Source organism: Elaeis guineensis, chromosome 5 (assembly GCF_000442705.2).
Source record: "Elaeis guineensis isolate ETL-2024a chromosome 5, EG11, whole genome shotgun sequence".
In the NCBI taxonomy this organism is placed as follows: Eukaryota; Viridiplantae; Streptophyta; class Magnoliopsida; order Arecales; family Arecaceae; genus Elaeis; species Elaeis guineensis.
In genome coordinates, this window is record NC_025997.2 from 123,265,610 (window position 1) to 123,280,272 (window position 14,663).

Here is a 14,663-nt window from a genome sequence, read left to right on the forward strand (position 1 = left end):
TATTCGTCAGACAAAATAAATATGGACATGGATATAGATATGGATATGGATATGGATATGGATATGGATATGCTGATATCCGATCTGATTTTAGACCTACAGTCAGGTACATCTTTGCTTCTTGTCAAATGCCGGCTTCTTGGAAATCTACTTTTATCACCCGCATTCCTAAGTTTCAAAATCCCATGCACCCTTCACATTTTCGTCCAATCAGTTTTGTAACACCAATTATAAGCTTGTCTTCAAAATTCTCTCTCTTCATCTGTGGAAGGTGTTGCCTAATTTGATCTCCCATGAACAAGCTGCTTTCTTAAAAGGAAGAAGTATCTTTGACAATATCATTGCTCCCCAAGAGTTTCTTCATTCTCTCAACAAAGCTTCTGCTGCCCGTCCATTGATGGCAATCAAAGTGGACATGGAACGAGCTTTTGACAGAGTCAATGGGGGCTACTTAAAGACAGTAATGTTCAATTCTGGTTTTCCTATTAAATTTGTCGGATGGATTCAAGCTTGCATTACAAATCCTAATTTTGTAGTTTTAGCAAATGGCTCTCCTACAGACACCTTCTCTTCTTTTATGGGCTTGCATCAGGGATTCCCTTTTTCACCATATCTCTTCATTCTTTGCTTTGATGCTGACCCATGCTCTCCATGTGAAATCTTCTTCAGGTGCTATCTATGGATGCTAACCCATTAGCAAGGGACCCTGTATCAACCATCTTCTGTTTGTGGATGACCGTTTGCTTTTATCCAGAGCAAAATTGAAAGACTGCAGAAGTTTCAAATGTGTTCTCTTCATATTGTTTGCAATCTGGCCAAGCAGTTAATTTAGATAAATCCATGGTAATTTTTTAGTCCTGAAGCATCTTCTTGTTGCTGAGTACTTAAACTGCTTAGGTAAGAGATAAGATCAATTGCAAGCTGCAAACTTGGAAATGGAAGACCCTTTTAATGGCAGGAAGAGTCACACTCGTCAAATCAGTTTGGTGCTCGATTCCAATTCATGTCCTTTCTAATACAGTCCCTATTACCTTCTTCAAATGGCTAAATTCAGTCTTATCTAGCTTTGTTGGGGTACATGATTGCTGTGTTAGAAGACTTCACACTATTGCCCAGGATGCTATTTGTAAACCTACATATCAAGGTGGCTTGGGCATTCCCAACGTTCAGCTTTGGTGGACTGCTCTCATTAGCAAAATTGCAGGTTGTATCATCTCGGAACCAACCTATATTCTATCTCAGATCTTGAGAGCTAAGTACAAATTCCAAGGCAATTGGCACTCCCACAACTTGCCTACCAATGCTTCTGCAATATGGGAAGCAATTCATCAAAGTGCTCACCTAATTGCTCACAAACTTCATTTGGTCAGTGAGTGGAGAAGACAATATCAATGCATGCAGAAGGCCGTTATGCCACAACACCGACTCCATCATCAATTTTCCTACTGTCAGTTGCTTCATCAGTGAAAATGGATCCTGGAACTACAATGCTAATTCACATTGATTTCCTTCAACCATTCTCAAGCAAATTTACAACATCCCAATTTTTATCAATGGCCCAAGTGATCAGCTTTGTTGGGGTCCTGGTTATCATAGGAAAATTGTGGTCAATAAACTCTACTCATTAATGATTCAACATTATCGCGCTTGGGGGAACCACATCCATAGAATCTAGAAACTAAAGACCAACAAAAAAGTTCAGATTCCGGGCAAGCTTCCTACTTCTCATTTTCCTTCCACCAGACTTGGAACTATCTCATCAATGGATCATACCTTCTTCTAATGCACCAAGGTTCGTTCAATCCGGATAGCTGTGGAAAACTTATTAACTATTCCTCTAATCTCTTGCGATCAAGCTGTGCATTTTCTTCTCTCTACTCCACAAGTGGAAGATCTTAGATGGTGGCAAATTTTTATTGCTCATCTCCTTCGGCCTATCTGGAAGAGCAGAAACGAGGAACTATTTCAGCACCGTAACGCAGATTCCGAACATATTATTAGCAAATGCTTGGCACCGGTCTAATAAGTGGTATCGAGCTGCGAGCAGCCAAAAATTAAGAGGAACTAGAATCTGGGGCAGTCGCATTCTGCGTCCTTTTGCGGATTCTCATCAACAGACCGTTGTCTCCTGGCAGCCCCCACAACCACGTTTTTTAAAAATTAACTTTGACGGCTCTCTCATGTAGAATCGTGTTGGGATTGATTTTTTCATCAGGGACTATCAGCCGACTTCTGTTCCGATTATTGAAGCAACGGCAGCTTGGTACGGCCTTCGAGCTACTATTCAAAACTTTCGGTTATAGAAGGAGATTCTGCTACAGTAATCACTTGGATCAGTAGATATTAAAAATTAATTTTTTTTTTTTTTTTGATAAAGATGGAGCATTCAAACAAATTTTATGTGAATACGTTCGGAAGAATCAGAAAACAAAATATATTTGAGATGCTGAAGAGCCGCCCCCATATATATCCAAAGAACATCCCGGGCATTGGCGGCTATCAAGTTAGTCGCTGCACGGAGTGGGTGAGTAGTGGCTCTCCGCCTACAATGTTGTAATCAAGTCACAAGCTCCGCTTCGGAAACGGTAGGGCTATCCAAACTGCCCCCTCCAGCCACAACAAGGTCGGAGCCATGGCAGATGCTTTTTCAGTGGTCTTCCAGCGTCATGTCCACGAGTTTCTAATTCTTTTCTTCCAGCCATGGCGATGATTGCCTACTCAAGCAATTCACATCCTGCGAGGTAGGGATACGATCTCAACTAACAGCAAACTTGACAACACCCAATAACTCTTTGGAACCAGAAAGAGAAAGAGAGCAAAAAAGAAACAAAATCCAAAGAAAAGAGCAAAAGATGAAGAAAACATGAAAATGAATGAAACGCCTCAACGATATAACATCGCTGGAGAGTCAAGGAATGAATTGTAGGGAAAAAATATACCAACGTTGGCGTCAACATCATCGGGAATAACAGGTATCCAAAATCTATGATGGAATCAAAAAAATCATAGCGAAAAAAAAAAAAAGAAGAAGAAAAAATAAAGGAACAACTATGGTAATCGAGTGACAGGAATTGACATGTAAAAGATCAAATTATAGATAAGAAAGGCATGGAGGCCCCTGTTTGTCTAAGAAGGGGTTCAGATGTGATAAAAAATTGTAGCTTGCGACATTATTTTTCCAAGACAGGGCACCTTGGGCAAGGAGCATGGAAAGGGCCTCCATGAAGGCAAGTACAGAGGGTGTATCATAGTTTCAGTGTTAGGCACAGTTAAGTGCTTGTAAACCGAACACTCTTTTATTATTCCTATCATTATTATTATTATTATTATTTTTAATCTTGGCTGTTGTATCCTTCTTGTGACTGTTTTGGAATCTGAATATTCTGTGTTTTTTTTCTTTCTTTCCTTCTCTCTTGTACTATCCTATGTCTCTAATTTCATTGATTTGTTGTTATCACCATGTTTGATGAAAAACAAAAAAAAAAAAAAAAAAAAAGAAAAATCTTTATCTTTATCTTACTATTAGAATTCGAACTCAGTGGATTCAAACCCATGCAGAGTTCTACTTCACTATATCTTCTTTCTAAGTATCAATAAATATTGAAGTAAGATCCGTGGATTTCCAATTGCTGAAGCAGCCATCTTTAAATCACCCTAACCATCTTTCCCGTCCATACCTTTCTGGTATCCTATGTGCTCTCCTCCATGTGTTTCTGCTAAAAAAAAAAAGGGGTTCTGCATGGGGCAGGTCAGCAAGAGTAATGCAAAAAGTTTTATTATTATTATTATTATTATTATTATTATTATTATTATTAAATAATAACTTTAAAACGCAATAATTATGAGACTTCTCATAATGATATGAACTGCAAGATTTTTTCTTTTTTAACCTTCCGTAATTATTATCCGGTATTATTATGCACGTGTGATATGCAAAGTGTTTTTGAGAAGAAGGGAGAGTGAATGATGGAAGAACAAAAAGGAAGTTATCAGACACAAACTCCCTTAACTAAGTGGATCCATGAAATATTTATATGTTTCAAAGCACTTTAACCTATAATTAATTATTTAGAGGCTTCTCTACCGGAGCCTCCGCTCGTGAAGCAAATTCAGGAGTTGTCCATTATGTAGAGTAAATAGTAAGAAAAACATGTGCTTCCAAAATCAGTCAAATTAAATCCAGCTATTGATTAATTGAGATTGTTGTCACACTTGGGAGCTAGCAGAGCCTGGTTCCATATGATGATATCTATTTTCTCGACGCTGATGATCTCTCCCCTTTCCTTTCCTATCTACTCCACTGCTACTACTGCAGCTACTTTGCTCCACCATTGCTCCCTCCCAATCCCCTCGCCTTGCTCTGCTGTTAATCGACACAGATGCTTCAGACTATTGCGATGCCCCATTTATCAATGACTTTGTTCTCTTCGCCTCCGGCAAAGTTGGCTGGTTCACTAGCTTAGATCATAGCATTGCAATCCCGAGTCACATTTATTCTGTACATTAGAAAAGCTGTGCTCCGAGTCTCATCGTATCATCATGCTTCTCATCAGATGTGTGCACGCATTATCTTAGTCCATGCACACATGTTGGTGAAGGATGCACATATAATACAAGCTGGTTAACAATGGTCTCCTAAGCAGTTGGGTGTATATAGTGGTACACTACATCTCTAACAGATCATTTTTTGCGAACAAGATACGTATGGTCCTTTTCTACATATTCTATCATTAGATGCATACTTCTTTTGTTCGCAGAATCCCCTTCATTAACTAATTCTCAGCACAAATCTTCATACTGCACCATCTGATATCTTGTGATATATACGCTTATGTCAGCTGCAATAACTCCTTACAAGATCGACCAGTCAGCAGACTACAATAGATCAACCTTTGGATGATGTTTGTAATTTCAAGTGTAAGGTTAACTGAAATGGATTAAAATAGGCATTCAACATTACAGCTTTATTCGATTGCCACAGGTCACAGCTGATCCATCTTACATCTCTTCTTCGTCAAAGTATTAGAAATAAGGCGCCCGCACGGGCTTTTCATCACAATGAAGCAAAGCACGACCAATACCATAAGCCAGGAGGGTTTTTCATCTAACCAATTCATACACAATGTTGCTTTTAGACTCAAAATATCATCCAACTGATGAAAAATAAGAGAGTTCTAATCTGACCATAATGGGTCCATACACAATACCAAACATTTTTTTTTTTTTTTGGTAGAAAGCATAGTATCGACACCCAAATCAGCTGGACATCATGCCATAGAATTCAAAAGACCTTTTAAACTTGTCTCACAATGAACTACGTGTCAACCAGCCTAATAACATTCTTCTGGGGATTGTGCAGAGCAGACACATCCACACACGCACAAAATTAAAAAAGGGGGAAACTGCTTCTTCACCAAAACTAAATTCCATTACCACATCCCACATAATGTATTCTATCGAAATCTAGCACAATGATTGGCAACATTAAATTCTAGAAATGTTAAAAATAAGTAAAACAATGCAATGCCAAAAGAAATGGTTAAAAAAAATGTGAAGATAAAAAGAGAAAAAGGAAAAATGGTGAGCTAGTTCATGTCGGTACATCATATATATGGATATTCAACAGCATGAATGCAAAGTGGAGGAAGGTTCAGAGAACCTTAAAAATACCCCATCAAGCTTGCTAGTACTCTAGAGTTAATCAATGAAAATCTTGTAACAGTGAATCTATATATCCAGCACTTCCTAACTGCACATGCATCAATGCAAATGACCAGATACTAACTCACAAAAATACCGCTTCAGAGAACAAATCCACATAGCTTCTTTTGTCCCTTACACTGAACAGATCTTTATGGGTACGCGAGGGAAGGGGGCAGGACAGAAAAAAGGGAAAGAAGTTCATGACACCAACATATACATGTTTTCTAAATAAAAAGGCACTGCTGCATCACCGAGGGGTAATGAGGGGGAATCCGCTGCTGACAAGGTCACTTCCAGAGGCATTAGATGACACGTATTGGTTCCTGGATACTGAGGATGAACTTGGTGTAAATATCTTGCCAGAATCTGTTGCCATGGACTCTGATGGTGTAGCATCAGCTTCTGGTGTCATCCGCCATATGCACTCCAGCTCTCTGACTACCTCCAACATTGAAGGTCTTGCATCAGTCTCATCTTGACAGCATCTAAGTGCTAATGACACAAACTTCTCAATGCATTCAGAAGGGTAAGATCCCATGCGGTTGTCAATGATCGAGAACATCATACCAGATTGACAGATCATGCTCACCTATATTATAGGAGACCATATCAGCTGTTGGAAAAACTGTTTATGATTCTGTTGAACTAAGATATTTAACATATCATGGTGGCAGAGCATCCAACTAGTTCATATCCTAATATTTTACATCAGCGGGTACTTGAGCCCTGTAGGTAACTGAGAAGAGACATAGACTAAATGTTTCAAAGCATTATTCTAAAAATCTTGATATGATACCCCTCCATTATGTTATGAACACAGATAAAGGCAGATAAATAATAGCAAATGGATATGCATTATGGCTGCTGTAATGCTGTCAAATAGACAATCACAATCACTAGTTACATTCACCAAATATTCAAATTGTTTAAAACATACTTATTTTGTGTAAATATTCTGATGCATAATACAATAAAAAATGCAAAATATTCCTTATTAAGAGCTGGGAATTTGATGTTACAAGCAATTATAAGCGCCATAACAGAGTAATTTCCTGATTAAAACTGATAGTTCTCAAAATGTTTTAGGGTCTGGTACAATAACTATAATTGTCAATAAGGTTCTCAGGTCATTACCGTCCATTGAATGTAACAATCTTTTGCAGACATGAGCAAGCAAGGATGTAATAAAACTAGTAGCTGAATATACAATGGTTCAATCAAAACCAAAACATTTTCCTTATCGACCCTCGTTTTTTTTCACAGAGTATTGCAAAACATGACTTTTTTTGGCACTTACCTTTTTAAACAACATCAATCTCTCAATTTATAAAGATAACCATAACCAAAGCCATCAAGTCTTTTACCAACTATTTGGGCATGGATTGGCTTTATAAATCCTATTTGGAACTATCCAGCTCCTATAAAGTTATTGCAAGCTTTCCATGTCGTCCATCATAACTTCCACATCTATAAGGCTGCAAATTGGTCCAGTTAACCCATGAATTGACCTGACCTAACCCATTTAGACCCAACCTGACCCATAGGGCAACGCTGGGTTCCGAAATTGGACCTGTTCGACATTCCGGGTTGGGTCTAGGTTTATTGAATTTTGATCCTTTTGACCCAACTAGACACAACCCAAACCTAAATAGACCCATTAACCTGCTGACTCAAATCCACTAACCCCCAACCTCGAGTCCTGATTCTCCCATTCATTTGTTCCCTTCTTTCAAAAACCTAGAATGCCCACCTCCTATTCCAACATCGTCTACAAACTCACCCTCAAGTGCAACGACCTCTTCGATAGCGTCGGCGACAAGACCCTCACTTTCATCTCCCTCTGCTGCCCTATACTCATACATCACTAGGGAAAGTTGCGAGGAGCACGGTGAAGGTGGTGCAGAGGTAGCGGGTGAGGTCTAGGGTGTCAAAGTTGGAGGGATTGACCTCGAGAAGAGCTTGGATGTCCTGGAGGGCGAGGTTAGCAGAGGGTTTGGGAATTGGCGTAGTGGAGGGCATGTTGGGAGCAGGGCTGGGTTTGAAGGGCGAGAAAACACTTAGCGACAAGTCGACAACGGCCTCATGGTTGATGGGCTGCATCTGTCAAGGAAAATAAGATTCCTTGATTATAGGCTAAAATATTTCTGATTGACAGCCATTTATTTTCCTAATTTTTGATCTTTAATTGACCAATATAAATTATCAGATTATCAGCATATTTGACAAGGAGACATGATTTCTGATTGTAGGCTGGAATCTCTAATTGTAGGCTGGACATAATTCTAATTGACAATCACTTATTTTCCTGATTTGTTGGTCTTTAATTGACCAATATAAATTAGCATTGATTGCATTTTTTTTCTTATTTGTAAATACGATATTGGTGTATAAATCATATCTATATATATATATATGGCTTGAATTTTCACCTTGAGGCAAGCAATTCTAGAATTCTCTATAATTCTCTTCGTGCTCTCGATATTAATATGGTATCAGAGCAAGGTTATTGAGGTAATTTTGGTTTTGAAATTTTCTAGAAAAATTTCTACATTTGGGAATTTTCGGCCTGGTTTCTTGTCCATTGTGAACCCAAACTATTTTGGTTTGGATCTTTTATTTAGCCTAAGTGATCCGTTCCTCTGAATGCTCATCCAAATCCTCAGTCGCAACTTTGCTGGGTTGAATCAGTAAGTTCAATTTGAGATATTTTTGTCCATAAATTTTCTTCGAGTCATCTGTGCATCAGTGATTTTTTCTCTGCTACGATTATCTCTACAACTGATCCAGCAGAGAAAACCATCTCCAACAGCCTTTGGCAACTGGTTCAACGTTCTCTGAAGCAAAGACCGAAATTTTTGGGTTGGCATGTTCTCTTTTTCTCCTTCTCACAGCAACATTATACCCGATTCATTGGTTGTTTGGGATCGCCTTGATTTGATTGAATCTTGGTTCAAATGGATTCTCGAAATAAATCTGCTGTTGTTTCTATATGTCTTAATAAAAAAAAAAATATTCACTATGGGAATTTACACTACAATGTTTTATTATGGGGCAAGAACTGTGAGGTTATGTAGATAGTACTGAAACAAGGCCAAGAGAATAAGAAGTTGAAGAATTAAAAAAGTGGAAGAAAAATAAAACAAAAATTATGAGTTGGATCATTAGCTCGGTAGAACCCCATATTAGCATCAATTTACGTATGTATGACTCGGCTACTATAGTATGGGAATCTTTAAAAAATATCTATCGTCAAGATAATGATGACAAGAAATACAATCTCGCCATAGAAACTAATAGGTATACTCAAGTAAGACCGTCCAAGAGTATTACTCAGGATTTATGAATCAATGGCTTGAATATAATTCTATTATATATGAGAATATATCTCCAACAGCCTTTTCCGCTATACGAGATATACAAGAAAAAAAAATGAGGGATCAATTTTTGATGAAGCTCAGACCTGAATTTGAGATAGTTCATGCTAATCTAATGAAACAAAAGCCAGTTCCTAATCTAGGAGATTGCTTTAAAGAAGTATTGCATAAACAACAAAGAATTCTTTCTCAAGCTCATCAGGAGAACCATGGAGAAACTTCAATGATTGCTTTTGCAGCTCGTGGTGTATTTAAATCACGTGATCCTCAGAAAGTCCAATGTTGCTTATGCAAGAAATTTGGACATATTGCAAAAAATTGCAAGAAAAAATTTTGCAACTATTGTAAGAAAGAAGGGCATATCATCATTGAATGTCATCTTCGACATCAGAATAAAGATGCAAGGACTTTCCATACAAATGTTGAATTATCAGAGACTTCTTTATCTGGATCCTTACTTGCAGATAGCCAGTCCTCTGTAACAGTCTAGCCTTCAATCTCTGTTGAGTCTATTTAATAGATGATTCAATGAGCCATATTTGCCATAGGAGTTTCAGGTAAACATTCCTCTAAGTCCTGGTATATTGATTCTGCTGCATCCAACTTCATGACTTCTTCATCCACTAGTTTTCGAAATTTATCTTCCTATAATGGTCTTTCTAAAGTTGACATTCGCAGATGGAACAAGGCTTGACATTATCAGAATTGGTAATATTACTTCACCCACTCTTAATCTAACAAATATTTTTCTTGTTCCTAAACTATCTACTAGTTTACTCTCAGTTGGTCAACTAGTTGAAAATAATTGTAAAATCTCATTCTCACCTATGAGTCTAATACAAGACCTGGAATCAGTGAAGCGATCGCGAGAGGGAGTAAGGAGGGACAGCTTTTTACTTTGACTCAAGCCATTAAAAATAATTCTGCTTGTTCTATTTTTTATGAAAATAATTCAAATCAAGTATGGATGTTGTAGCATAAAAAATTAGGACATCTAAATTTTCAAAAATTGACAATGATGTTTAGTTCTTTTTGATCCTCTTGGTAATAATGTTACTCCTAAGGATTTTTTTGTTCTAGCTGTTGTTTTGGAAAAAATAAGAAATTACCTTTCTCTGATAGTTCTCATACCTTCATTAAAGCTTTTGAACTAGTACATTCTAATGTTTGGTGTGCTCCCACCACTTCTAGTTTAGGATACAGATACTTTGTTATATTTATTGATGACTACAGTTGTTTTACATAGTTCTATTTGTCGAGAAATAAATCTAATTTTCTTTTGCTTTTAAGGCTTTTGTGTCCATGATTGAAACTCATATCAAAACTTTACGTTCTTATTCAGAGGGGAATGTACCTCAAATGACTTTCAAACCTTCTTCAAACCAAGGATATTATCTCACAAAGATCATGTCTCCATACTCAGCAAAATGGGGTTGATGAATGAAAGCATTGACACATTCTTGATGCTACTCACACTCTTATGCTTGATGCTTCCATTTCGTCCACTTTCTAGGATGAAGCAGCATGGACTGATGTTTACGTAATCAACAGGCATTTGTCTCCAATTCTTAATAATGAATATCCTTATTTTTCTTGTTTCAAAAACAACTAAATTTTGGTATGCTACATGCATTTGGATGTGTCTGCTTTGTTCATCTTCCTCCGTTAGAATGAAATAAATTTTCTGCACAAGCAACACGATGTGTTTTCCTTGGATATACAGCAAATCAAATAGATTTTCGATGTTATGATCCAAAGGTTAAACGGATCCATGCTTCTCGACATGTGATTTTCTGTGAAAATCAATTTTTTTATGACACTCATAGATTTGTATCTTCTCATGCTTTTTTTGTTTTGCATCTTTTTCATGACTCTTCTGTGGATCATTTTAAGCCTGATTTGGCTTATAAGCGAAGGGCTCCACCTTCTACCCCCACTGACACTTCAATAGTCCAGGTCCCTGCATCTAGCCCTCCTCATGTACCAGAACTTATCCTTCGTCAATCATCTCGCATAAGTCATCCAACTAACCGTTATGGTTTTCCATCTTTTACCGCCTACTTGTCTCCATGTCGTCTATTTCTATTCCTTATATCTCCTTTCCCGTTGGCCGACCTTTGTTAGCGGCGAGGCGATTGCTCAGGGGCACGTCTACGACCTGATGTCTGAGGATGGCAAGAGTTGGCAAGTCCAGGAGGTCAACCGCCTGTTCGATGGTCCGCTTGCAGATCGGATTCTTGCCACTCCAATCTCGATTCATCCCTGTGGGGATGTAAGGGTTTAGGGTCAGTCTTGCTGCCTAAAGATCCCCTTGCGTGATTGACCTAGATGTGTAGATCGATGACAATTAGAAGGATGGACGCGATTTTGATCTGGAAAGTGGCTGCCCATCCTAGAGTAAGGCTTTTCCTTTGAAAGCTTGTCTGGGATTGCCTGCCGATGTATACCCTTCTCAGGGGGAGGGGCATGGACGTCAGATCTCCCATCCGATGTACGGGCTTGAGGAGTCGATCGAGCATGCCATCCTTCGCTGTTCGCGGACAAGGCTGATTTGGAGACAAGTTGGCATCTACCCCTGGGAGTCGAGGGACTCGTGGTTGGAGTCCTTCCTGAGCACGATCCGACAGTGTGACGGATGGAGAGCACTCCTACGACGGACGGATGAATTATATAGCTTATCAGATCTGACTGTCTAGGAACTACCTTGTCTTCAAGGATGAGGTGGTTTCCTCATATAGGGTGCTGGAGAGAGCTTGGTGCCTCGCTATGGAGTAACTATGGTTTGATGCTGCCCCTGGTCCCCTTGATACCCCATCCACTGGGACTCCTATGCTGCTCCTACAGTGCCCCGACGGGCCTTATTTATCTCTTAAGAGCCCCCTCCCTCAGAGTGCGTCAAGGTGTACTTTGATGGTAGTGTTAGAGGGAGCAGAGGTGGAGCTGGTTTCGTCATCCGCGGCCCTGATGCTCAGCTGCTTGCGGCTGGAGATTTCTATCTCTTCGAGCCCTCAGTCCTAAGAGCGGAGCTTCACACTACTTCGACTGGTATCACTTTTGCTGTACGGGAGCTTCGTTCAGAGAGGATCCTCATCGAGGGTGACTCTGCCACTGTCATTATCTGGATCCAGGATGGCTCGGAGCAGCAGGAGACTCTTCCTTTGATCCATGACATTTGGACTTCCCCCTTCATCTTTTCACTGCGTCGTCTTTTCGGCACATCTACTGGGAGGCGAACAGCGCAGCAGACTGGATTGCTGCCTTTGTAGCGGAACATTCGAGGGATCGGATTTGAAGGCCCGGGGATATCTGCCTGCCAAACTTGCGGGATATTTTGTACCTTGATCATTTGGGCTACTCTCGCGCCAGAATGGTGTGACCGCCCGCTTGTACCAAAAAAAAAAGAGGATTCTTGGAAGCAGACTATGGAAGAAGAGTTGAATGCTTTGATATCCACAAAACATAGGAGGTAGCGCCCTGTCCTCCTAATGTTAGGCCTCTTGGTTGCAAATAAGTCTACACAGTAAACTAAAATCTGATAGCACTTTGGATAGTCACAAGGCTCGATTAGTGGCCTTGGGAAACCGTCAAAACTTTGGCATTGATTATCATGAGATATTTGCTCTAATTGCTAAAATGACTACAATTCGCACTGCCATTGCCTTAGTTGCCTCACACAGTTGGCCCATATATTAGATGGATGTGAAAAATACATTTCTCAATGGTGACTTAATAGAAGTTTATATGAGACCTTCTAAAGGGTTAGATATACCTTCCTCTAATTCTTTTTGTTGTCTACAATATTCACTTTATGGCCTCAAACAAGCTCCATGAGCTTGGTTTGCTAAGTTCAAAGGCACCATTCTGGAAGTAGGATTTAGTTAGAGCAAGTTTGATCCTTCAATATTTTTATACAAATCTACATGTAAAATTACTATTCTCCTTATTTATGTTGATCATATATTGATCACAAGAAATGATAACAGCGGCATTCAGCACATTCAATGGGTTTCAAAGCAAATATTCCATATGAAGGATCTCGATCTACTTAGCTCCTTTCTTGGATTGGAGGTCCACTAGGCTCCAAAGGGAGTCTTCCTTAATCAGCATAAGTATACACAAGATCTCATTAAGCAAACCAACATAACAAAAACATTTTCCATAAATGCTCCTATGGAAGTGAACCTCAAACTTCAAAAGGACAATCTACTTTCTAATCTTATTCTTTATAGGAGACTTGTTGGTTGTTTAATCAATCTCACCTTCAGTCATCCCAATATTTCTTATGCGATCAACATTGTAAGTCAGTTTATGGCCTCCCCTCGTCACCTTCATCTAGCCGCTGTTCATCACATTATTCGATATCTCAAGGGCACCCCAAAATTATGGATTCTTTTTTCCCCAAGGTTCATTAATGAACTTACGTGCCTTTGCTGTTGCAAACTGGGATAGCTGTCCCAATACTTGCAAATCTACATTTGGTTGGTGTGTTTATTTAGGGCGAAGTCTTATCTCTTAGAAATGCAAAAAATAGGGAAGGATCTCCAAGTCTTCTACCGAAGCTGAGTACAGAGCTGTCTCTGAGGTCGAATGGTTACATGGACTTATTACTGAACTTGAATTTTCTCAATCAACACCTACTCTTTTACATGGTGATAACATGAGTGCCATTAAAATCATCGAGAATCCATTTTTTTATGAACGAACAGAGTATATTGAGCTTAATTGTCATTATACATGTGATGCTTATGATTGGCAACTTATTTCGCTTCCCTATGTGCCTCTATAGATCAAGTTGCTGATATCTTTATAAAGATGCTCTCATACAATCGACACCGGTTCCTTATTAACAAATTGCTACTAGTTGACTCTTCAGTATCAGTTTGAGCGTGGATGTCCAGGAAAACAAGATTCTTTGATCATAGGCTGGAATATTTCTGATTGACAGCCATTTATTTTTTTAATTTTATGGTCTTTAATTGACCAATATAAATTACTAGATTTTCAGCATATTTGTCAAGGAGACATGATTTCTAATTGTAGGATGGAAATAATTCTAATGGACAACCATTTATTTTCTTGATCGTTGCTCTTTAATTGACTGATGTAAATTAGCACTGGTTGTATTTTTTCCTTTATTTACAATTATCATATCGGTGTACAAATCATATCTATATATATGGCCTAAATTCTCATGGCATCTGCATTAGGCACGCTGCCCAATTGCTACGGAAGGCAGCATAGTCCAAGTGGCTATGCAAGGTTAGCTTCGGAGATAAGTTGTATTGTTGAAGCACCCTCGCATATTCCTACATCTGGAACGATCGGTTCCCTAATGGAGTGTGGCATGGCCACACTCTCCAAGCGCTATCGTAACTCCTATGGTTCTTGCACCTTAGGTGTGCCCTCCTCGAGGAGCTCTCCATCAAGCGCACCTTTGCAGCCTCTCCGATGCCTCCACCAACCTCATCAGCCCAATGCCGTTGCCTCCTTTGTTTTCTTCTTTCCAATAGGAAGTCGTCACTAGAGGAGACAATGGTGGTGAGGCTTAAGGTCGTTGGGCCTGCTTTATCCTGCTTTATCCTTCAG

General features: G+C 39.2%; 1 protein-coding gene across 2 annotated transcripts in view; it reads right to left on the minus strand.

The window, feature by feature from the left end:
- Window positions 1-5,563: 5,563 nt before the first annotated feature.
- LOC105046018 (probable LRR receptor-like serine/threonine-protein kinase At1g06840) overlaps window positions 5,564-14,663 on the minus strand; it is a 53,953-nt gene continuing 44,853 nt past the window's right edge. For both annotated transcript variants that reach the window (XM_010924494.4, XM_073258397.1), the window contains one exon: window positions 5,564-6,292. In XM_010924494.4, coding sequence (XP_010922796.1) covers window positions 5,951-6,292 — 342 coding nt within the window. In that variant the 3' untranslated portion in view covers window positions 5,564-5,950. The remainder of the gene's footprint in view (window positions 6,293-14,663) is intronic.